This window comes from Salvelinus namaycush, chromosome 31 (genome assembly GCF_016432855.1).
Source record: "Salvelinus namaycush isolate Seneca chromosome 31, SaNama_1.0, whole genome shotgun sequence".
Taxonomy (NCBI): Eukaryota; Metazoa; Chordata; class Actinopteri; order Salmoniformes; family Salmonidae; genus Salvelinus; species Salvelinus namaycush.
Genome location: NC_052337.1, coordinates 9,843,100 through 9,869,485, shown reverse-complemented (window position 1 = coordinate 9,869,485; position 26,386 = coordinate 9,843,100). Strand labels below are relative to the sequence as shown.

The following is a 26,386-nucleotide window of genomic DNA, read 5'->3' as shown; positions in this document are numbered from 1 at the left end:
GTGGCGTGCCGTGGGCCTGGGGCCTGGGCCTTCAGTGAGGTCCTACACAGTCCCACCCGAATTAATCCACCTCTTATTACCATCATTATGATGCCATGGCTCTAGACACTATACATTTAGACAGAAACGCAGTATAACCAGGCGTTGCGTCACCTTGAAATTGACATTTTTATTCAGAGAATTGCAGGGGAAGAGTACAATACAGTACAGTTAAACTAATAGGCAAGAACATAGTCGAGTGCAACAGTTATATTAATATTCTTCTTCTATCCATTTCTGGTCCATAAACTTTGAGCTTTAAGTCCAAAAAATAAATAATACAGTGTGTTCACTAAACAGCGCATTGTCGCACCCAAAGCAGTTTCACCGTGATGATAAAGACACATAACTATTCACTGAAAATAAAAGAAAGAAACCAAATAATTTGCAACATAGGCTATTTGCCAATTTATTTTGTTAATATATAGGCTATTTAATATTAACGAAATAAAATGCGAAACATACATACACATTTAATAAAAAATAAAATGCATTGTATGCCTACTCACCAAAGACTGATTATTTGAACACAAAATCCTTCCTCCTTTCTTTCCTCAAGAAGACTTCAATGACTCTGTTGTACAGTCTATCTGTGCGTTTTAGTTCCACCAATAAGTCCTTTTCTATCGACATGGAGGCTAATGCTGAAAGCCTAGTCTGTCCAGTAGCATTTCTGGAATACGTTTTGATTCGCTTTAAGGCCGAGAATGACCGCTCGACAGAAGCCGTGGACACAGGAATAGTCACTGTCACACATGCCAATGTGTAAAGTTGCCCCATGTCCTCATTCAGATTTTTCTGCTTAAGGAAATCAAGGAGATCAGAGGGACTTTTCCCTTCAAAATCAGTCATAGCATACATTACAGTCAGTTCTGTTTTTAACTTGGATAGGTCGAACAGTGTTCCGTGACTCTCTGTTAAGCTGGAGAAGGCTGTTTGCGGGAATTTTTTCCGGTAGGTCTGAAAGTGCTGGGGGTCCAGGAGGGAGAGAAACATACATTTTTCGTGGTCTTGAAACCTGTTTCGTATCTGGCAAAGAATGTTGTCCAGAATATTGCTGTGGAGTTGTTGGTAGTATGTGCGAGGGTCTCCTTGTGCTGGGCCTCTGTGTGCGCTGGGTGAACTTGAGATGCGCGCTGTCATCGTAGATTTGACTGAACCTGCGCCTCTCTCGCTCAATTGTGTCACAAAACTCGTTCACCCTTGTCAGGCAGAATTGTACATCCAAAGTTTGTTTCTGTAGAATTCCAAAAAGCACATCCGAATAATTAAAAATCCCATTGAATGTTTCAAGCAAAAAACAAAACTCAAAATCATCCAAACGTGCATTAAATCCATCAGCCATAAGCACAGTATCCCCGTCATGGTCATCATGATGTTCCAGTAAGTGGTTAAACAGCTCCTTTAGGGCAACTCTCTTTTCAAAGACTGCATTGACCAATCTAGATGTATATTGCCACCTCGTTGGTGCAACCTTAGGAAGACGATGCTTGCAGATGTCATCCAGCAGTTGCGTGCGCTTAGGGGATCGTGAGAAAAATGCTGCAAGGCCATTGAGGTTGGCAAAGAAGACCTTGCATTCTTTAAGCTTTGAGGCTCCTTGAGTCAGTACTCAATTTAGTCGATGTGCATAGCAGTGAATGAATAAGGCCATCGGTGCCCTCTCCTTAACTTTAGCCTGCACCCCATTGAGTCCAGATGCCATGACTGCTGCGCCATCAAAACACTGTGCCACAACTTTATCCAGACTACATTCATTTTCCTCCAAGAAACGGAAAATAAGAGCGTCAATGTCATCAGCTCGCTTGCCGCTTGTCACATCTTCAAATCGGATAAATCGCTCCTTGACTCCTGTGTCCGTCACATAACGCAGGACGAGTGAGAGCTGTGCTGCATTTCCCACATCTGTTGTCTCGTCCACCATAACAGCAACAAAGGGAGCTTTTTTAATCTCCATTTTGATCTCTTCTCCCATCACTTCAGCAATAGCATAAATTAGGTCATTTTGTATTTTGCCTGACGTCCCAATGAACACTTTGTTAGTGGACAGGTGGTATTGTAAATCTGTGTTGCTTTCATAAAGAAAAGAAAGAAGCTCCAAGTAGTTCCCTTTGTTTGTGGAGTCAGCACTTTCATCGTGTCCCCTAAATGAAAGTTCCTGTTTACCCAAAAACATGACGCAATCAAGGAGTCTTTTCAATATTTCCCTATTTTTCTTCACCTTTTCATTGTGCAGCTCCGTTGCCCTGCGCGCTTGTTCGTTGAGCTGTAGATCCACTCGGGTATCCCCAAAAGTTTTCAAAAGCACCATTGCTTGTAAGTGCCCAGCCGTACTTTGGTGTCTCGTTGCTGCCTTGGTTAGACAACTCAAGTTTGCAAAGCCAGTGTGGCTCCAAACACCAAATCGATCACTTGCAAATAATAGGCATTCCCAGCAGTACAGTTTGCAGTGCTTCTCGGAGCCTGTGAGCCATCGATGGCGCTCGTAGTTGGAACTTTGAAAGTGGCGAACGAACCCCTTTCCCGCTTGTGACAGGCTTTGTAGCGTCGGCGTCGGGCGACCTCTCCTTACAATGTCTAACTTTTCTTGAAAAGTTCGTCTTGAGAATGGCGTTTATAATTATATCCTCGACCAAATCGATATCTTCTCCTCCTTCCGCCATTGTGAGTTGAAAAAACAGCTTAGTAGTACGCAAATTAATTCGTTTATCAAATTCAGTTTCCTAGTTCTGAGGTTCTGCATAGACCTGCCCATAGGACCTGCCTCTCAATATTGGTAATCCAATCAAAAGACGTGCACGCACTACGCCTGCTAGCAGGCGTACAATAGCCAACTCTAAAGCTGATTGGTTGACACTAAATTTTCATTTCCATTCACTTTAAGCTACAAGTGCCCGCACTGTTGATTCTGAAGGCCTGAGGGCAGATTTTAGACCCCTGGCAACACATGATGGCTGAATATGATTGGATAAAAGATCTAACATAAAGACCAGCCCTCCAAATCTCAACCTGGGCAACCAAGAGGAAAGCTATGAAATGAAGAGTATAGCTCTTACTCTGGGGAATAATTTAATACATATTTGTGGGAAAATATATTTAAAAAAAAAAAATTCTATTCTGATGATGTTTAGGCCAGCAGAGAAGGCCTTGCTGAATTAAAACTGAATTAAAATGTAATTGGCTAAATGAGGAGTAGGCTACAATGATCAACCAACACGTAGTCTTGTTTCATATGAATGGAGTTGTTGTAGACAAGGATGCCTCAAAATAACCTAAGTTAGCCTTGCTATTGTAGCTAGCTAGCTTCTTTACAACGATTTGATGCAGTCAAGACAGGCACTACCAGGTGGTAGAGTATGATAGACAAACTTGTTGCTGCCATATGTTATCTATTGTAACTAGCCTGAGTCGGTTTGGTTACTTTCTCTCCCGCTGTGCCACACACAAGACTGTCACACACACAGACCCCTGCTCTTCTCTCCCCCACCCTTCCAAGCAGAGCTGAGCAGCGCACCGCACTGCCTAATGATTGACGAGACTTCCGCCATGAGCTGATTGGCTGACTAAGTTATGACCAGGAAGAGACGTCTTCGCTGAATCGTTTCATCATAGGAATGAATGCTAGATTGATGCCTGCAGCTTCTCCATCAAATCGAAATAAACAAAGAAACAGAGTACTTTGCAGAGCCAACAGGCGAAAATAGAAAACGATAGAGCCTGGGCCAAGACGAGAGTGAACCTCGGATTTGCGTTCACAACCTGAAGAGGGCGAGCTAGCTAACGTTAGCTAGGGGATTCAAAACCGACCAATACTTGTCCTAATTTCTGCTCAAAAGGTAAGACATTGAGAGTTAATAGATATTGCTAGATATACAGTGACATGTTGCTTTTGCTATTTAGTTGTAAATATGTATGCACGTGTTTATAGCTAGCTACTGTGGATCACTTTTTACAAATATTTTAAGATTCACAGCTAGCTAGTTAGTGTAGCTAACTTTTTAGGTAGCTGACTCGACTGCAGTATTTGTTTGTTTCATCTGAATATTAAATGTTTGTAACAAGATAGTTATGACTAAATGTATAATTGTACTATTTCTGATGTTTGTGTTCTAAAAGCCGCACATCTGATTAGCCATGATCCTATTTCATAACAAAGCTCTACCTAGAAAATGTCTTTGAAGAAAAATATATTTTATTTTTCAGTCCTACTACAACTGGATGCAGTTGGCACATCCCTGAGTGGAGAAGGATCAGATCGGTAAGCACAATCTTTGGCGAAAACAGTCTGTTCCTTCATTGTATTTCCTCTACCTGGCCAAGAATTGACATAAAGTATACATCTTCTAATGTTGGCCTTCTATATAGCTATAATGTTTAGGAATATTAACTACACAGGATTTACTTTGAGTATTGATGACATACTTTCCCAATAGATTAGTTTACTGCACAGTGGTATTACTGTCCCCCCATTTGAGCTGTCTGGACAAGATGCATATAGTACTAGCTCAGAACCAACACGTGTTGAGTATAATACTGTAACATCGCATTATCTGAATAACTAGAAGCCAAATAGCCTCCTTCTCCAATGATGTAAAAAAAAAAGTAAATCCCTTGATATTAAACTGAATGTATTTAGCCTGGAACTCTAAGACTGATGGTTGTGAAAGACAATTCTGTCATAGTTGTCAAAGGGTTAAATGAATGGAGCATGTTTGATTTATTGTTTATCTAGGTCTTCGTCTGAGCTCGACTACAGCAGAACTGGACTACATCAATAATCCCCATCCAGTCATGGAGAACGCTTACGGGAAGTGTAAACCTACAGAGTACTCAGAAATGTTGATGAAAGGGGCCTTCAACCAAACACATGAATCATATGTAAATAAGGGACGTTTGTGTGGACAACAAACTTGTGTGTGAAACCATAATTGTTCATTCTTTACCTAGCATATTGTACTTTTGGAATGGTTTTAGATTTATTTGACTAAACTGTACACTTTTCCTGAATATTCAATTCAAGGGGCTTCATTGGCACGGGAAACATGTTAACATTGTCAAAGCAAGTGAAGTAGAAAATATACAAAAGTGAAATAAACAAAAATTAACAGTAAACATTACACTCACAGAAGTATAAACACATTACAAATGTCATATTATGTATATATTCAGTGTTGTAATGATGTACAAAAGGGAACATTTTGATCTTTGGCTACATTAAATCTTTATTCATATAGCCAACATGTTCATGCTTTGCCTATTCCTCTTTGATTTAGAAGATACTGTTGCACAAACAACATGCTGATTTAGGCCTCCATCACCACTGGTATCAGGCTGTATTAGCTAGCTACAGCTGACAGCTAGCTCTGACTGTACGTTTTTCAAAAAAATCATGAGCTCTAGAAAGATGGAATTCCAAGTTGGATGACCGTTCAAAACAATTTTTCCCAGTCGGAGCTGGTTTCTTTCAAAGTTCCCTGTTGTCTTGAACGCTTGGATGTCGGAGATTTCAGAGTTCCAAGTTGTTTTGAACGTGTCATTAAATGGGTTGCATGTTTCGTCACACTATTGCTTTGATTGTTCATTTTAGGACTGATTCCGAACTAAGCATTCTACTCCATGCATTCTCAATGGGCGCAGATTAAGTCTCAAGTGCATTACTGTTGCTTAAAAACGCATTGACATTTCAAAATAGGGCAAATTATTAATAGGATAACCTTTTGATATCGCCAGATTGACTTTAGTTTCAGTATAATGTTAGCTAGCTTGCTAAGATTGAGGGGAGGCCACTGGATTTCAGTTAGCTAATGTTGCTAACTATTGTTAACGGACTTTGCTAGCTAATCACAACATTGCCATCTGTATAAGGTTAATTTGATGACATGATGGTGACGGCAGGGTTGTTTCCTACTAAATAGTTGCCTTGTGGTGTTTCCAGGCCACTACAGTGTAACTTGGGCGAAACAGTCATAGTAATTTTGAGTATTTTGAGTAATCAATGTGACAGACAGTGACACATTCAATTCCCGTCTTGCACACTCTCGCCTGCATTCAGCTGATCTGGAGGGTAATCATTAGTTTAACATTTGCAAAAGCGATTTTCTATTGGATAAATTCAGGTATGTTTATCCCCGTTCCGTTTGCTTCCGTTTTAAGAAACCTTTTTGAACAGAATCGAACAGAACAGAATATATATATATTATAACTCAGCGGAACAATAAACGTCCCCTCAATGTCAACTGCGTTTATTTTCAGCAAACTTAACATGTGTAAATATTTGTATGAACATAAGATTCAGCAACTGAACAAGTTCCACAGACATGTGACTAACATAAATGGAATAATGTGTCCCTGAACAAAGAGGGTGTAAAAATCAAAAGTAACAGTCAGTATCTGGTGTGGCCACCAGCTGCACTAAGTACTGCAGTGCATCGCCTCCTCATAGACTAAACCAGATTTGCCAGTTCTTACTTTGAGATGTTACCCCACTCTTCCACCAAGGCACCTGCAAGTTCCCGGACATTTCTGGGGGGAATGGCCCTAGCCCTCACCCTTTGATCCAACAGGTTCCAGCCGTGCTCAATGGGATTGAGATCCAGGCTCTTCGCTGGCCATGGCAGAACACTGACATTCCTGTCTTGCAGGAAATCACGCACAGAACGAACAGTATGGCTGGTGGCATTGTCATGCTGGAGGGTCATGTCAGGATGAGCCTGCAGGAAGGGTACCACATGAGGGAGGAGGATGTCTTCCCTGTAAGACACAGCGTTGACACTGCCTGCAATGACAACAAGCTCAGTCCGAAGATGCTGTGACACACCGCCCCAGACCATGACGGACCCTCCACCTCCAAATCGATCCCGCTCCAGAGTACAGGCCTCAGTGTAATGCTCATTCCTTCGACAATAAACGCGAATCCGACCATCACCCCCGGTGAGACAAAACTGCGACTCGTCAGTGAAAAGCACTTTTTGCCAGTCCTGTCTGGTCCAGCGATGGTGGGTTTGTGCCCGTAAGCGACGTTGTTGCCGGAGATGTCTGGTGAGGACCTGTCTTACAACAGGCCTACAAGCCCTCAGTCCAGCCTCTCTCAGCCTATTGCGGACAGTCTGAGCACTGATGGAGCGATTGTGTATTCCTGGTGTAACTCGGGCAGTTGTTGTTGCCATCCTGTACCTGTCCCGCAAGTGTGATGTTTGGATGTACCGATCCTGTGCAGGTGTTGTTACACGTGGTCTGCCACTGCGAGGACGATCAGTTGTCCCTCTCTGTAGCGCTGTCTTAGGCGTCTCACAGTACGGACATTGCAATTTATTGCCCTGGCCACATCTGCAGTCCTCATGCCTCCTTGCAGCATGCCTGAGGCTCATTCACGCAGATGAGCAGGGACCCTGGGCATCTTTCTTTTGGTATTTTTCAGAGTCGGGAGAAAGGCCTCTTTAGTGTCCTAAGTTTTCATAACTGTGACCTTAATTGCCTACCGTCTGTAAGCTGTTAGTGTCTTAACGACCGTTCCACAGGTGCATGTTCATTAATTGTTTAAATTGTTTATGGTTCATTGAACAAGCATGGGAAACAGTGTTTAAACCCTTTACAATGAAGATCTGTGAAGTTGGATTTTGGATTTTTACTAATTATCTTTGAAAGACAGGGACCTGAAAAAGGGGCGGTTCTTTTTTTGCTGAGTTATATATACACTGCTCAAAAAAATAAAGGGAACACTTAAACAACACAATGTAACTCCAAGTCAATCACACTTCTGTGAAATCAAACTGTCCACTTAGGAAGCAACACTGATTGACAATAAATGTCACATGCTGTTGTGCAAATGGAATAGACAAAAGGTGGAAATTATAGGCAATTAGCAAGACACCCCCCAATAAAGGAGTGGTTCTGCAGGTGGTGACCACAGACCACTTCTCAGTTCCTATGCTTCCTGGCTGATGTTTTGGTCACTTTTGAATGCTGGCGGTGCTTTCACTCTAGTGGTAGCATGAGACGGAGTCTACAACCCACACAAGTGGCTCAGGTAGTGCAGCTCATCCAGGATGGCACATCAATGCGAGCTGTGGCAAGAAGGTTTGCTGTGTCTGTCAGCGTAGTGTCCAGAGCATGGAGGCGCTACCAAGAGACAGGCCAGTACATCAGGAGACGTGGAGGAGGCCGTAGGAGGGCAACAACCCAGCAGCAGGACCGCTACCTCCGCCTTTGTGCAAGGAGGGGCACTGCCAGAGCCCTGCAAAATGACCTCCAGCAGGCCACAAATGTGCATGTGTCAGCATATGGTCTCACAAGGGGTCTGAGGATCTCATCTCGGTACCTAATGGCAGTCAGGCTACCTCTGGCAAGCACATGGAGGGCTGTGCGGCCCCACAAAGAAATGCCACCCCACACCATGACTGACCCACCGCCAAACCGGTCATACTGGAGGATGTTGCAGGCAGCAGAACGTTCTCCACGGCGTCTCCAGACTCTGTCACGTCTGTCACATGTGCTCATGTGCTCAGTGTGAACCTGCTTTCATCTGTGAAGAGCACAGGGCGCCAGTGGCGAATTTGCCAATCTTGGTGTTCTCTGGCAAATGCCAAACGTCCTGCACGGTGTTGGGGTGTAAGCACAACCCCCACCTGTGGACGTCGGGCCCTCATACCACCCTCATGGAGTCTGTTTCTGACCGTTTGAGCAGACACATGCACATTTGTGGCCTGCTGGAGGTCATTTTGCAGGGCTCTGGCAGTGCCCCTCCTTGCACAAAGGCGGAGGTAGTGGTCCTGCTGCTGGGTTGTTGCCCTCCTACGGCCTCCTCCACGTCTCCTGATGTACTGGCCTGTCTCCTGGTAGCGCCTCCATGCTCTGGACACTACGCTGACAGACACAGCAAACCTTCTTGCCACAGCTCGCATTGATGTGCCATCCTGGATGAGCTGCACTACCTGAGCCACTTGTGTGGGTTGTAGACTCCGTCTCATGCTACCACTAGAGTGAAAGCACCGCCAGCATTCAAAAGTGACCAAAACATCAGCCAGGAAGCATAGGAACTGAGAAGTGGTCTGTGGTCACCACCTGCAGAACCACTCCTTTATTGGGGGGTGTCTTGCTAATTGCCTATAATTTCCACCTTTTGTCTATTCCATTTGCACAACAGCATGTGACATTTATTGTCAATCAGTGTTGCTTCCTAAGTGGACAGTTTGATTTCACAGAAGTGTGATTGACTTGGAGTTACATTGTGTTGTTTAAGTGTTCCCTTTATTTTTTTGAGCAGTGTATATATACACTTGAAGTCGGAAGTTTACATACACTTAGGTTGGAGTCATTAAAATTTGTTTTTCAACCACTCCACAAATTTCTTGTTAACAAACTATGGTTTTGGCAAGTTGGTTAGGACATCTACTTTGTGCATGACACAAGTAATTTTTCCAACACTTGTTTACAGACAGATTATTTCACTTATAATTCACTGTATCACAATTCCAGTGGGTCAGAAATGTACATACACTAAGTTGACTGTGCCTTTAAACAGCTTGGAAAATTCCAGAAAATTATGTCATGGCTTTAGAATCTTCTGTTTGGCTAATTGACATAATTTGAATCAATTGGAGGTGTACCTGTGGATGTATTTCAAAGCCTACCTTCAAACTCAGTGCCTCTTTGCTTGACATCATGGGAAAATCAAAAGAAATCAGCCAAGACCTCAGAAAAAAATGGTAGACCTCCACAAGTCTGGTTCATCCTTGGGAGAAATTCCAAACGCCTGAAGGTACCACGTCCATCTGTACAAACAATAGTAAGCAACCAAGGGACCACGCAGCCGCCATACCGTTTAGGAAGGAGACACATTCTGTCTCCTAGAGATGAACATACTTTGGTGCGAAAAGTGCAAATCAATCCCAGAACAACAGCAAAGTACCTTGTGAAGATGTTGGAGGAAACAGGTACAAAAGTATCTATATCCACAGTAAAAGGAGTTCTATATCGACATAACCTGAAAGGCAGCTCAGCAAGGAAGAAGCCACTGCTCCAAATCCGCCATAAAAAAGACAGACTACGGTTTGCAACTGCACATGGGGACAAAGATCGTACTTTTTGGAGAAATGTCCTCTGGTTTGATGAAACAAAAATAGAACTGTTTGGCCATACTGACCATTGCTATGTTTGGAGGGAAACGAGGTAGGCTTGCAAGCCGAAGAACACCATCCCAACCGTGAAGCATGGGGGTGGCAGCATCATGTTGTGGGGGTGCTTCGCTGCAGGAGGGACAGGTGCACTTCACAAAATAGATGGCATCATTTGAAGGAAAATGATGTGGATATATTGAAGCAACATCTCAAGACATCAGTCAGGAAGTTAAAGCTTGGTTGCAAATAGGTCTTCCAAATGGACAATGACCCCAAGCATACTTCCATAGTTGTGGCAAAATGGCTTAAGGACAACCCAGTCAAGATATTGGAGTGGCCATCACAAACCCCTGACCTCAATCCTATAGATATTTGTGGGCAGAACTGAAAAAGCGTGTGCGAGCAAGGAGGCCTACAAACCTAATACAGTTACACCATCTCTTACAGGAGGAATGGGCCAAAATTCACCCAACTTATTGTGGGAAGCTTGTGGAAGGCTACCCGATACGTTTGACCCAAGTTAAACAATTTAAAGGCAATGCTACCAAATACTAATTGAGTGTATGTAAACTTCTGACCCACTGGGAATGTGATGAAAGAAATAAAAGCTGAAATAAATCCTTCTCTCTACTATTATTCTGACATTTCACTTTCTTAAAATAAAGTGGTGATCCTAACTGACCTAAGACAGGGAATTTTTTACGAGGATTAAATGTCAGGAATTGTGAAAACTGACTTTAAATGTATTTGGCTAAGGTGTATGTAAACTTCCGACTTCAACTGTATATATATAATTCTTTCTCGCTTCTATCTACATGCTCCCCTCTCACCTTTTCCCTTCGCTTGTGGACAACACATCAGCTGTATGTGACCAGGTGAAAAACATTTTCAACCCAAACCTATCATGACTGCTAACCCCACACATCCTACATCGTTGTGACATCATAGCCAACATAGCTACTAGAACGAACACGTTTGTAAACCTGCTACAGTCATGCAGTACTGTGTACAGTCATCAGCAAGCAGTTTAGCAGTTACACCAGTGAGCCCGGTGGCAATACTTTTATAAAACCAAAAGCTTACCTTGACTTGGAAGAGTTCCAGTGTTGGATAGCCAGCTAGCAAAAATAGCATCCTTTTCTGTTTGAGGCGGGTGTTTGAGTAGGCTAACCTAGCCAGCTGCATTCGATGCTAGCTAAGTAAGTAAACGTTTAAAAAAAATATACGACGTAAATATAGCTGTTTCTCTCTCGCTCTCTCTCTCTCTCTCTTGCTTCTCCTTACTTTTTAAATAAATAAATTTGTTCAAAACTGTTCAACTAGTGTCTTTCTCTCGCTGATACAGTTATGATCGTTTAAATGTATTTTCTCTTTATTCAACCTGACCGCCACCCACCTGGCATTCAGCCACACAATATTTCATGACCCTAAACTTGCCGGCCCTGTGGCTATAACTGCGGGGACTGCGTGTTATGAGTCAATCCACGCATCTCTTGTTCGGTCTCAGTCTCCCGCAACCAGTCCAAAGCGGATTCTGTCATCCCAGCTGTGACCAAACGACTACCAATGCAGCTGGCATTTCTGGGAAATCGTGTTCAAATCCAAAAACACCAGTACACACACAGTTCAGCTTGAAGTGTTTCCCGTTTCAGTGCTCTGCTATAGTCCAGGCAACGGCTCCCGTATGGAGTTGCGTGAGTAAGGCAGAAGCGTGTGTGTGTATACATGTATTCTTGAGTAGGGGGGATTGTGTGTGTGGTGTGTGTGTGTGTGTGTTTGCGCATGCATGTGTACATGTACTGTGTGTGTACATTAGTGTTTCACAAACTAGGGGTCGTGACCCAATGTGGGGGTCGCCTGATTTTAAAACTATTTTTTTTCTTCTTCGAGCTAGATGCAGTTGTAATAAACAGCGGTATGTGTTTTATTCCTACAAACGTGGCTATCTTTTATACAGATTAGGCTACAAAATATTATGACCCAATCACAGAGGTATAGAACAGAGTGGAAAGGCCAGACACTAAATCGGACTGGGGGAAAAAGAGGTTCATACTAAATTATTGCCTGATGATATTCTGATCTCATACCTTTCTGATGCATGCATTTCAGTCACTTCAAACCTTACTTCCTTCAGACTGAATTACTGTCAAAAGTACTGTCAGTTTGGGAACCCCTGGTGTCCATGTGTGCATGCATAGGGGAGTAGTGTGTCCTCTGGTGAACTACTAGCTCTCTCTTATCTGGATGAAACACTGCTCTGTTCCCTCAGTGAACCCAGAACACAACCTTAACCTTAGAACCCAGGACATAACCTTAACTTCAGAACCCAGGACATAACCTTAACTTCAGAACCCAGGACATAACCTTAACCTCAGAACCCAGGACATAACCTTAACCTCAGAACCCAGGACATAACCTTAACCTCAGAACCCAGGACATAACCTTAACCTCAGAACCCAGGACATATCGGCGGCAGGTAGCCTAGTGGTTAGAGTGTTGGACTAGTAACCAAGAGGTTGCAAGATCGAATCCCTGAACCGACAAGGTAAAAATCTGTCATTCTGAACAAGGCAGTTAACCCACTGTTCCTGGGCCGTCATTGAAAATAAGAATTTGTTCTTAACTGACTTGACTAGTTAAATAAAGATAAAATAAAAATAAATATCCTTAACCCCAGGACCCAGAACACAACCTCAACCTCAAAACCCAGATAACAACCTCAACCTCAAAACCCAGAACACAACCTCCATTACCTCCCATATGATGTATTCCTGGACAGGTTGTTTTCTGCCTGTCTCTGAGGCCTTTCTGTCCACCCCCCCCCCCCCCCCCCCCCCCCCCCCACACGTTCTGTACATGTAGTGTATAAAGTATTTTGGTAACACTTTATTTTAAGGGTCTGTAATAAACCATTTATAAGGTGTTTAAATTCTGTGTTCACCATTTTATTAATCATTACTCCAGCATGAATAAACCATTTACTAATCATTACTAAAATATTTTTGCAGTCCCTAATATAAAGTGAGTGCTATTTATGCTTTATAAACACTTTATATTAATGTTTGAGTGACCACTGTAATTTCTCCAAAAAGATGGGCATTCCATTGGTAGACGTTCCTGCAGTACCTGATAAAAGAGTAAGAACACAAAACAGGACGTTTAAGGAAATATATACAGTATACATGTGTGAATAACTAACCTCCTAATGTTTACAAATGTGGGAGTAATGATTACTAAATGGTGAGCCAACAGTTTGTAAATGCCTTATAAATGATTTACTCTGGACCCTTAAAGTAGTCTTACCATTATTTTTATTGCGTCATCCCGTATCCGCTGCTATTTTCCATGACCTGTGATGAACCAATAACAGAGGGGCTGTTTTGTAAAGAAAATAAAACTCTCCTTGTCTCCTTTTATCTGCGGCCCGTATTTGGCAGTGAAATGATATGAAAGGCTTTGTCTACAGACCTTTTTTGTGAGGTAACCTACTGTACCTTGCAGGACCTGCTGTGCACATGCATCTTTGTAATTATGAGTATTATTTTTTTTTAAATCAAACTTAAGGTTATTCCCTCTCCTTCTGTATCTCTCGTTCTGGGTCTCGTCTCTCTCTCTCTCTCTCACTCTCACTCTCACTCACTCACTCACTCACTCACTCACTCACTCACACACTCACACACACACACACACCTCATGCTTTCGCTCTGTCTCAATCTATTCCTCTCTCTCTAGGTGGATAAAGTTTGAGGAGAAGGTGGAGAAGGGAGGAGAGCGTTGGAGTAAGCCCCACGTGGCCACCTTGTCCCTTCACAGTCTGTTTGAGCTGAAGACCTGCATCGAGAAGGGCACCATCCTGCTGGATCTGGAAGCCTCCACTCTACCACAGGTGGTCGGTAAGACAAGTACACTTCCCATAAGCCTCAGTATCTCACTGCACCAGGATACGCAAAAACATCACCGTTTGACTGCAGCACTTTTAGAATTGGAACGTTCCAAAACTGCACTTTGAAACCAAGTGTCCTCAGTATTGACATTCTCTCCATCCCCTTTTGTCTCTCTTTTATCCTCCCCCCTGCCTGTTTCCCCATCCTCTATCAGAGTTGATCACTGACAGCCAGATCGAGATCGGTCAGCTGAAGCCTGAGCTAAAGGATCAGGTCGTGTACACGTTGCTACGGAAACATCGTCACCAGACCAAGAAGTCCAACCTGCGCTCGCTTGCTGACATCGGCAAGACGGTGTCCAGTGCAAGTAGGCTGTTTTCCAACCAAGACCAGAACGGTAATGGAGATGCCAGTTTAGTGCAGCCTTTTTTATTATTATTTTTTGCCTCCTAATTCCTATCTTATCCCAATCAATTCTACCAATCACATCTTTTTCCTCTGGTGGTCATCAATACTATAGGATAAGGTGTAGTGTATGTTCAACTTTTATATGCCATCATTTGAGTGCAGTAAAGATGTTACAGGTACATATATCTAGGTGGCTATAGTTTTAACTAATAATGTGAATGTGACTGGCAAGATTCTTTCACGCCTGAGTGTTGATGCTTGTTTTTGTTCTTCTTCTAAATACTACTATCTCCAAAGTGTATTCCGACTTGCATATCATTTTATAATATAAAGCATGTGATTTAATTATTTAGAAGACCAAAACTACTTGGATGCCATTAAATAATAATAATAATAATATGGTACTGCAGTTTGAAGTGTGAGATTGTTCTAGTTTTCTGTCTTCTATCTGTACTCTCACTCCCCTGCACAGATTAACATTCCCTCGTGTTCTCTTCACTTTTTGCCTGCCTGCCTTCCTGCTTTCTTCGTTCCTTCCTTTCTTCCGTCACTCCATCTCTCTTTCTTTCTTTCTGTCTCTCTCTGTCTGCACTAAAGCACGCAGTCTCAATGAGCACCCCCAGCCCTTTCCCCACTTGCACCCCCAGTCCCAACCCCAGTCTGTGCCTTATGCAACCACGCTTGGCCATGAGGAACCGATAAAGGAGATCCAAAGAAGCTCCAGCATGCAATACATCAGTAAGTCAGGTCAGAACACATTTATAACACATTGGATAACTAGGTAAGTTAGGTTATAATGCATTTATAACATATGGGATAGGTCAGTAAGTCAGGTCTCAACACATTTATAACACATTGGATACGTCAGTCAGTAAGTCAGGTCAGAACACATTCCACATGGGATAACTAGGTAAGTTAGTTTATAATGCATTTATAACACATGGGATAGGGCAGTAAGTCAGGTCAGAACACATTTATAACACATTGGATAACTAGGTAAGTTAGGTTATAATGCATTTATAACACATGGGATAGGGCAGTAAGTCAGGTCAGAACACATTTATAACACATTGGATAACTAGGTAAGTTAGGTTATAATGCATTTATAACATATGGGATAGGTCAGTTAGTCAGGTCAGAACACATTTATACCACATTGGATACGTCAGTCAGTAAGTCAGGTCAGAACACATTTATAACACATTGGATAACTAGGTAAGTTAGGTTATAATGCATTTATAACACATGGGATAGGACAGTAAGTCAGGTCAGAACACATTTATAACACATGGAATACCTAGGTAAGTTAGGTTATAATGCATTTATAACACATGGGATAGGGCAGTAAGTCAGGTCAGAACACATTTATAACACATACAATACGTCAGTCAGTAAGTCAGGTTAGAACACATTTATAACACATTGGATCAAATCAAATTTTATTTGTCACATGCGCCGACTACAGCAGTGAAATGCTTACTTACAAGCCCTTAACCAACAATGCAGTTTTAAGATAATACCAACAAAAAAAAGTAAGAGATAAGAAAAACAAATCATTAAAGAGCAGCAGTAAATAACAATAGCGGGGCTATATACAGGAGTACCGGTTCAGAGGATAACTGGGTAAGTTAGGTTATAATGCATTTATAAGATATGGGATAGGTCAGTAAGTCAGGTCAGAACACATTTATAACACATGGGATAACTTGGCAAGTTAGGTTATAATGCATTTATTTATTTACATGGGATACCTCAGTAAGTCAAGTCAGAACACATTTATAACACATGGGATACATTAGTAAGTTAGGTCAGAACATATTTATAACACATGGGATACCTCAGTAAGTCAGGTTATAACACTTATAGCACATGTGATCCATTTAAGTCAGGTTATAATGCATTATAGCACCCTAGTGTGGGATACTTTTGTAAGGTGGGTTATAACACTCATATACAGAGTTTATAACAGGGTATAACACATACCTTGACAATAGTCTGTGCCAAGACAATTTGCGATCCACATTCATATTGTTGATATGAGCATTGATGACCGAAAAAACAATACTGTCATGGGTATACTCTCATGGGATATCACAATCCACCATTTTTTTTGTTTAAAAAAGGGGCATCATCAAACAGCATCTAAGTCACAGTCCTTCATGCCCAGAGAAACAGCAAGCAAACAATGTAGATGCTACTCGGCTATTGACCAAATTTTTAGGTAATCACAACTCCAACGCAAAGCCAGCCTTCTCACTGAGTCTGATACTACTGGCTAAAAGAGGCTAAAGAAAAATGTCTATCTCTCCCACCAACCCCATCATGGAGTACTAATAAGACACTCTCCGTGCCCCCTCTGCTCTGCCGTGCAAGTGAATGACCAGTTGGCATCAGATCAGTGAAAGACAGGGCACGGCAGTGGGAGATTTCAGGCAGTACATCTGATCCACTGCAGCTGGCATCGGCCCGAAAGCTTAACTTAGTCCTTGCTGCCTTCCACATTTATATTAGGCCTTGTGAAGTTTCTGTTTTTCTTCATCTTCTGTTTCTCTTCATCTCCTTCTCTGAGATCAGTCTAATCTAACTGGGCCTCTGTCTGTTCTGGGAATTGCGATCTACCTTTCATCCCAGTGACTTTGTTTTACCCCTGGGTTGTGTTCATTAGGCACCGAAAAGAAGAAAACAGACTGAAATGGGGAAAGACTGCCTGGTCCAATAAGAAACACTCATTTCTGTTTCAGAAGGCTTTAAGCATATTTTTTCAGTTTTTTGCCTTAATGAACACGACCCTGGTGAACCCTCTCAGGCCTGGTCTTTGAGCTCTTGACCTCTGATCCTACAGGTAGCCCAGCCACGGCCCATCGGAACCTGACCTCCAACAGCCTCAACGACTTTTCTGACCAACCAGATAGAGACCAGGTGAGGATATAACTGTGTGTTTGTGTGTGTGTGTGTGTGTGTGTGTGTGTGTGTGTGTGTGTGTGTGTGTGTGTGTGTGTGTGTGTGTGTGTGTGTGTGTGTGTGTGTGTGTGTGTGTGTGTGTGTGTGTGTGTGTGTGTGTGTGTGAGAGAGAGAGAGAGAGAGATCTAAGCGGGAACTTTAAGAAGCGATTGCTGTTCCCCGGGCACTCTAAATCTTAGCTCCTGCTGTAACAATATGTAGGGTCAAGGAGTCGACACCGTGTGTGTGTGTGGGAACCAGAGCACGGCCTCACTCTACTGATAAAGTCTGAGCCTCACACACGACGATAAGAGCCCTGACCCTCTCTCTCAAATGTTTGGTAACAATGTTACCACTTCTCCTGAAACCTGCGGAAACTACACAGACACAATAACTAACTCCTGGAATTACACGGACAACAGTAGCTAATTCGTCAAATTGATCTGGTCTTTGATCAAACACCAAGGCCTCGCTTAGTTAATCATCTCTTTACACCCGAGGTCTCTGGTTGCTTAAGTTTTATGCATTTCACTGTGACTAAGTATTCAGTGTACTACTTGGACCTTAGGTTTAATTTAGCAGTCTATTAAGAGATTAAGATTAATATCACTTTATTTGTCAATTGTTCCAACTGAAATTTGATTTCTGCTGTATCCCAACCCCTCCCAAGATACACATACATATACAGGTTGGAGCAGGGGTCTGCCTCACTGGGCGTCGGGGAGCAGTTGTTGTGGGGATTAAGTGCCTAGCTCAAGGGCACAACGGCAGGCAATTACATCTAGGATTTGATACCAGCAACCCTCCAGTTTCCAGCTCACTTCCTGTCTGATTTTGTTTCCCGTCAGACCCTGGATTCGAACAGTTGCTGGCTCGCGCCTCTAACCACTAGGACCCCTGTCTCCCCTTGACCTAAAGTGAAGGGCCCGTATGCATTCACCTGGCCTGTTCTTTTGTATACAATTGCACAGAGGTTAATCTTTTTTGTTGCTACCTCATTCTCATTACATATCATTATGTAGACTGGTTCAAGTGTATAACAGCAATGAATGTCTTTATTATGTCTTGTTAATCATACTGCTTGTGTCATAGTGACTCACAGAGTGGTAAAGACACTTCTGTTTCTAAAAAGCTACGAACTGCAGTGGTGTTTCCACACAATACAGCATGTAATGCCTATGTGCCGGGGACGGGCTGTACTCGGCTGCCCCATTTCATCCCTGCAACTGTGTACAATTTTGGGGCATGTGAAATGTCCGTTATTACGGTACCTTTACTGCTCTTCTCATACTACTTTGATAAGGACAGTCGTTTCAAGCACCGCTTCTTTTGAATGTGTGTCAAGGCTCATTGCTTTCCTTCTCTTTTTTTCTCTCACTCTATATTTGTGCGTGCTCCTCTCTTTCTCTCTGTCCATCTTTGTCCCCCCCTCTCTCTCTAGCTGAAGAATAAGTTGATGAAGAAGCTTCCACGTGATGCCGAGGCGTCTAACGTCCTGGTCGGAGGGGTGGACTTCCTGGACACACCCTTCGTGGCGTTTGTCCGTCTGCAGCAGGCTGCCATGTTGGGAGGTTTGACAGAGGTCCCCGTCCCTACCAGGTACCCTACTGATACCACCACAACCAACTTAGCAAATCCACCAAATATACCACATATCTATCTCATAGATATCTCCTATGTCATAGAGGCTGATTGGTACTATATTTATATAGTTTAACCACTAGTGACCACCAGTTATATTCAATTTGGGCTTTTTATTGAACATGCTTCTGCTTTTCTCTTCATCTCCTTTTAGGTTCCTATTCGTGCTGCTGGGGCCCAAAAGCAAAGCCAAGTCCTACCATGAGATCGGACGAGCTATCGCCACCCTCATGTCTGATGAGGTACGTTACCACCGTGTCCAACGCGCTTATACAGTAGCTAGTGAAAGTCTACACACCCCTTGGACAGTTGTCACATTTTGCTGCCTTAAAATGTTATCTAAAAGGGGATTCAATTAGATTTACACACACACCCTACATACATTCACACACATAAAACACACACACACACATGCATATTGATGCCACACACACACTCACAAATAGACACACTTTTATACTCTTCACATACGCTGATGCTACTCTGTTTATTATCTATCCTGATTGCCTGGTCACTTTTACCCCTACCTCAATGAACATATTATCTCAATTACCTCAATCAACTACCTCGTACCCCGGCACATTGACTCGGTACCGGTACTCCTTCTATATAGCCTCGTTATTGTTATTTTGTGTTACTATTTCAAATTGTTATTTTGTAAAAAAAAAAAAGAATTACATTTCAACTGCATTGTTGGGAAAGGGCTCGTAAGTAAGCATTTCACTGTAAAGTCCACCTGTTGTATTCGGTGCATGTGACAACTAGAATGTAATTTGATTTTGAACCTGAAAAAGTATAGAACAGTTTCTATAATAAAATTGATTGAGTATGTCTTCACACCCCTGAGTTAATACTTGGTGGAAGCACCTTTGACAGCAATTACAGCTGTAAATCATTTTGAATAAGATTCTGCCAACTCTGCACAACTCTTAGGGCAACATATATCCATTGTTTTTGTAAAAATTGCTCAAGTGAAGTAAATTTGGTCGGGAATCATTGATGGACAGCAATATTTAAACCTTGTCTCTGATTTTCAAGCAGACTGAGACTGAGACCTGACTCATGTTCCCACAGGTCCTAGCCACACCCCTTGCCTCTATCCACACTGTTGGAATTAGACAGGGACCCCCCCCCCCGGGATTACCTTCAATTATAGTTAAACAAAACCCTCAGGATCCCTGTGAACACTCAGTCCCATAGAGATCTTTATCTCCAGATCCAGATAGCAGATGTTCTGAAAGAGCTGCAAAACCTGGACCCATACAAATCAGCTGGGCTTGACAATCTAGACCCTCTATTTCTGAAACTATCCGCCGCCATTGTCGCAACCCCTATTACCAGCCTGTTCAACCTCTCTTTCATATCGTCTGAGATACCCAAGGATTGGAAAGCTGCTGCGGTCATCCCCCTCTTCAAAGGGGGAGACACCCTGGACCCAAACTGTTACAGACCTATATCCATCCTGCCCTGCCTATCTAAGGTCTTCGAAAGCCAAGTTAATAAACAGATCACTGACCATCTCGAATCCCACCGTACCTTCTCCGCTGTGCAATCCGGTTTCCGAGCCGGTCACGGGTGCACCTCAGCCACGCTCAAGGTACTAAACGATATCATAACCGCCATCGATAAAAGACAGTACTGTGCAGCCGTCTTCATCGACCTGGCCAAGGCTTTCGACTCTGTCAATCACCATATTCTTATCGGCAGACTCAGTAGCCTCGGTTTTTCTGATGACTGCCTTGCCTGGTTCACCAACTATTTTGCAGACAGAGTTCAGTGTGTCAAATCGGAGGGCATGTTGTCCGGTCCTCTGGCTTTCTCTATGGGGGTACCACAGGGTTCAATTCTCGGGCCGACTCTTTTCTCTGTATATATCAATGATGTCGCTCTTGCTGCGGGCGATTCCCTGATCCACCTCTACGCAGACGACACCATTCTGTATACTTCTGGCCCTTCCTTGGACACTGTGCTATCTAACCTCCAAACGAGCTTCAATGCCATACAACACTCCTTCCGTGGCCTCCAACTGCTCTTAAACGCTAGTAAAACCAAATGCATGCTTTTCAACCGTTCGCTGCCTGCACCCGCCCGCCCGACTAGCATCACCACCCTGGACGGTTCCGACCTAGAATATGTGGACATCTATAAATACCTAGGTGTCTGGCTAGACTGTAAACTCTCCTTCCAGACTCATATTAAACATCTCCAATCCAAAATCAAATCAAGAATCGGCTTTCTATTTCGCAACAAAGCCTCCTTCACTCACGCCGCCAAACTTACCCTAGTAAAACTGACTATCTTACTGATCCTCGACGATGTCATTTACAAAATAGCTTCCAATACTCTACTCAGCAAACTAGATGCAGTTTATCATAGTGCCATCCGTTTTGTTACTAAAACACCTTAAACCACCCACCACTGCGACCTGTATGCTCTAGTCGGCTGGCCCTCGCTACATATTCGTCGCCAGACCCACTGGCTCCAGGTCATCTATAAGTCCATGCTAGGTAAAGCTCCGCCTTATCTCAGTTCACTGGTCACGATAACAACACCCACCCGTAGCACGCGCTCCAGCAGGTATATCTCACTGATCATCCCAAAAGCCAACACCTCATTTGGCCGCCTTTCCTTCCAGTTCTCTGCTGCCTGTGACTGGAACGAATTGCAAAAATCGCTGAAGTTGGAGACTTTTATTTCCCTCACCAACTTTAAACATCTGCTATCTGAGCAGCTAACCGATCGCTGCAGCTGTACATAGTCCATCTGTAAACAGCCCACCCAATTTACCTACCTCATCCCCTTACTGTTTTTATTTATTTACTTTTCTGCTCTTTTGCACACCAGTATCTCTACTTGCACATGATCATCTGATGATTTATCACTCCAGTGTTAATCTGCTAAATTGTAATTATTCGCTCCTATGGCCTATTTATTACCTACCTCCTCATGCATTTTGCACACAATGTACAGTGGGGCAAAAAAGTATTTAGTCAGCCACCAATTGTGCAAGTTCTCCCACTTAAAAAGATGAGAGAGGCCTGTAATTTTCATCACAGGTACACTTCAACTATGACAGACAAAATGAGAAAAAAAATCCAGAAAATCACATTGTAGGATTTTTAATGAATTTATTTGCAAATTATGGTGGAAAATAAGTATTTGGTCAATAACAAAAGTTTATCTCAATACTTTGTTATATACCCTTTGTTGGCAATGACAGAGGTCAAACGTTTTCTGTAAGTCTTCACAAGGTTTTCACACACTGTTGCTGGTATTTTGGCCCATTCCTCCATGCAGATCTCCTCTAGAGCAGTGATGTTTTGGGGCTGTTGCTGGGCAACACGGACTTTCAACTCCCTCCAAAGATTTTCTATGGGGTTGAGATCTGGAGACTGGCTAGGCCACTCCAGGACCTTGAAATGCTTCTTACGAAGCCACTCCTTCGTTGCCCGGGCGGTGTGTTTGGGATCATTGTCATGCTGAAAGACCCAGCCACGTTTCATCTTCAATGCCCTTGCTGATGGAAGGAGGTTTTCACTCAAAATCTCACGATACATGGCCCCATTCATTCTTTCCTTTACACGGATCAGTCGTTCTGGTCCCTTTGCAGAAAAACAGCCCCAAAGCATGATGTTTCCACCCCCATGCTTCACAGTAGGTATGGTGTTCTTTGGATGCAACTCAGCATTCTTTGTCCTCCAAACACGACGAGTTGAGTTTTATCAAAAAGTTCTATTTTGGTTTCATCTGACCATATGACATTCTCCCAATCTTCTTCTGGATCATCCAAATGCTCTCTAGCAAACTTCAGACGGGCCTGGACATGTACTGGCTTAAGCAGGGGGACACATCTGGCACTGCAGGATTTGAGTCCCTGGCGGCGTAGTGTATAGCGTAGCGTAGTGACCCAACAAAGAGGGTCTTTAACACACACACAGGGCCTTTCAACCAGACTGCGCCTGTACAGATTAATTTTGTATCGCTCAGAAAGATGGCAGGAATATGAGCATTTGTGATTTCAGACTTTTTTGTTATGATACTTATTTAGAATAGACAAAATGACCTTTTAAAACAGGGAAATCATAACATTGTTAGGTCTATACTGTAAGCACAGCGGTCATACTATTATACAGCACCTTTGGTAGGCTTTGTTACTTTGGTCCCAGCTCTCTGCAGGTCATTCACTAGGTCTCCCCGTGTGGTTCTGGGATTTTTGCTCACCGTTCTTGTGATCATTTTGACCCCACGGGGTGAGATCTTGCGTGGAGCCCCAGATCGAGGGAGATTATCAGTGGTCTTGTATGTCTTCCATTTCCTAATAATTGCTCCCACAGTTGATTTCTTCAAACCAAGCTGCTTACCTATTGCAGATTCAGTCTTCCCAGCCTGGTGCAGGTCTACAATTTTGTTTCTGGTGTCCTTTGACAGCTCTTTGGTCTTGGCCATAGTGGAGTTTGGAGTGTGACTGTTTGAGGTTGTGGACAGGTGTCTTTTATACTGATAACAAGTTCAAACAGGTGCCATTAATACAGGTAACGAGTGGAGGACAGAGGAGCCTCTTAAAGAAGAAGTTACAGGTCTGTGAGAGCCAGAAATCTTGCTTGTTTGTAGGTGACCAAATACTTATTTTCCACCATAATTTGCAAATAAATTCATTAAAAATCCTACAATGTGATTTTCTGGATTTTTTTTCTCATTTTGTCTGTCATAGTTGAAGTGTACATATGATGAAAATTACAGGCCTCTCTCATCTTTTTAAGTGGGAGAACTTGCACAATTGGTGGCTGACTAAATACTTTTTTGCCCCACTGTATATAGACTCATTTTTTCCCCTACTGTGTTATTGACTTATTTATTGTTTACTCCATGTGTAACTCTGTGTTGTTGTCTGTTCACACTGCTATGCTTTATCTTGGCCAGGTCGCAGTTGTAAATGAGAACTTGTTCTCAACTGGCCTCCCTGGTTAAATAAAGGTGAAATCTTCCCTGGCCTGGGTGGCCCAACACTCTGTGTCTGAGATTGACAGGGAGATACTCTGGGGCAATAAGATAGAATGGCATATGGCTTATATAGATGGTGATTACAAACACACCATCTGGAAGTGATTATGATTGGGGATAATTATAATGATTGGGATCCAATTACTCACAATATCAGGAAGAGACAAGTGTGAAAAATGATTGGTTGTTGGCTGGTGTTGATGTTAACATGGTTTCTGATTGGTTGTGTTGTGGTATGGTGTTCCATGACAAGGACAGACAGGACCTGCGGTGGGTTTGATTGGTTATGTGGGGAAGTGACATAGCTGTTGTTAATGTTACCATTGTTTATGATTGGTTGTGTGCTGGTGTTGATGTTACCTTGGTTTCTGATTGGTTGTGTGTGGTCAGGTGTTCCATGACATTGCCTACAAGGCCAAGGACAGACAGGACCTGCTGGCAGGCATTGAGGAGTTCCTAGATGAGGTTATCGTCCTACCTCCTGGGGAGTGGGACCCTGACATCAGGATAGAACCCCCCAAATCCCTGCCATCCTCAGATAAGAGGTACAGCTCTGCCACTGACACTTCTAGTCCTAGTACAGTTGTATAATTCTGAAAATTGTCCTAGTTCCAGAAAATGTATTAAATTGTGCATATTTCCTTGGACAGTTTTGAAAGTTATGTCAATATTGGGTGCTCGTGATGAACCTTCAACACTGTGTTGGAGAGTGATGTCTGTAGACTAACTTGTTTGTGACTGTATAGGAAGAACCAGTATAATGCTGGAGGCGGAGGGGATGGGCCCCAGATGAACGGGGACACGCCGGGACATGAAGGGGGTCAAGGAGGAGGAGGACATGGACATGTTGGAGAAGAGCTCATGAACACTGGAAAGTAAGAATGACACTGCTCATTATCACTAGCCTAGCCCATAGCGTATGGCGTAGTATTGAATAACATACCAACCAGTGGAGGCTGCTGAGGGGAGGATGGCTCATAATAATGGAGTAAATGCAGTGGGGTTTTTAGCATGTAAATCTTGGTGGGGCAAACTCCCCAAAAAATTGCCAGCAAAGTCACTACACAGCATTAAACCATACATTAATTGTACTATAACAGTGACAAACTGTGCCCACAAACTGTTAGGGCCTACATAAAGCTGTCCCAACAGCAGAGCTTTCTTTCAGCACCATGGAGTGAATCCTTACCATCACTACACCTGGCTATCAGAGGAGCCTTGTCAGTGAAACAGTTAATTCAGCCTCATTTACTGCCTTTTTAAAAAACATAGCTGATATGGCTGATTTGCTTAAACAAATGCGGTTTCTACTGACAATTGAGATGAACAAACTATGGCATTGTAACGGGTGTCGTCGTCGGAAGAGACCAAGGCGCAACGTTCTTAGAGTTCCACATAATTTAATCACGGAGTGAAACTAAAACAATAAAGAATACAACGACCGAACAGCTTCGATGTGCAAACTCCCTGCACACAAACAAAGAACAAGAACCCACACAGAAAGAGGGAAAAGGGCAGCCTAAGTATGATCCCCAATCAGAGACAACGATAGACAACTGCCTCTGATTGGGAACCACACTCGGCCAGAAACAAAGAAATACAAAACCTAGAAATACAGAACATAGAATGCCCACCCAAATCACACCCTGACCAAAACAAAATAGAGACATAAAAAGGATCTCTAAGGTCAGGGCGTGACAGGAATAAGGGAACAATGAGCGGATAAGAGGCGTTCTGTAATTTTGATTAAGACATTAATGAGCGAGCGACGACGGATGTAGTCAATATAACTATGTGTTCAGTATTTTTTAAATGTACAGCGACAGAATGCAGAACATGGGCTGCTCTTACAGTGTTTTCCCTGTACACCAATTCAGAACCGTAGGATAAATAAAGGGGGGAAATAAGCGGACAATGAAACCTCTTACAATATTAGACGATGATATTTCTGAAAAAAAGGTTATATGTGCAGCACCACCAAGTCAGAACAGTAACGTTAGGCGGAATTAAGAGGAGAAAGTAGATTATGAGGGTGAGGCACATGGGCTACTAACAACTTACTACACAACATACACTTAGTATTACTTTTTTTTGCTACAGTATACATATCTCCCTGGCATATTACATCATTTATGCAGAGGCATACAAGCCATTTTTAGACTCCCCTTGTTGTGCGCGGTGGTCCTTCGTTGGAAAATGTTGTCATCAAAGAAAGAGAAAGGTTCCGAGTTGGATGACCGTTCAAAACGTATTTTCTCAGTCTGAGTGCTTTTATTCCCGACTTCCCACGTTAGCCACTGTCACCGATTCCTTCCAAACAACTCATTGTTGAATTTGCAATTTCCAACTTGTTGTGTG

At 42.9% G+C, this 26,386-nt stretch overlaps 1 protein-coding gene and 1 long non-coding RNA gene across 3 annotated transcripts in view; both read left to right on the top strand.

The window, feature by feature from the left end:
- Nucleotides 1-26,386, top strand: part of LOC120025832 (electrogenic sodium bicarbonate cotransporter 1-like) — a 92,075-nt gene that overhangs the window by 32,150 nt on the left and 33,539 nt on the right. For both annotated transcript variants that reach the window (XM_038970527.1, XM_038970526.1), the window contains 7 exons: nucleotides 13,887-14,047; nucleotides 14,253-14,435; nucleotides 17,289-17,365; nucleotides 18,828-18,985; nucleotides 19,182-19,269; nucleotides 24,419-24,573; nucleotides 24,775-24,903. In XM_038970527.1, the coding sequence (XP_038826455.1) occupies nucleotides 13,887-14,047; nucleotides 14,253-14,435; nucleotides 17,289-17,365; nucleotides 18,828-18,985; nucleotides 19,182-19,269; nucleotides 24,419-24,573; nucleotides 24,775-24,903 (951 nt within the window). The remainder of the gene's footprint in view (nucleotides 1-13,886; nucleotides 14,048-14,252; nucleotides 14,436-17,288; nucleotides 17,366-18,827; nucleotides 18,986-19,181; nucleotides 19,270-24,418; nucleotides 24,574-24,774; nucleotides 24,904-26,386) is intronic.
- LOC120025833 lies at nucleotides 3,108-5,146 on the top strand. Its single transcript, XR_005473041.1, has 3 exons — nucleotides 3,108-3,875; nucleotides 4,243-4,297; nucleotides 4,772-5,146. It is a non-coding gene; the product is annotated as an uncharacterized LOC120025833 (long non-coding RNA).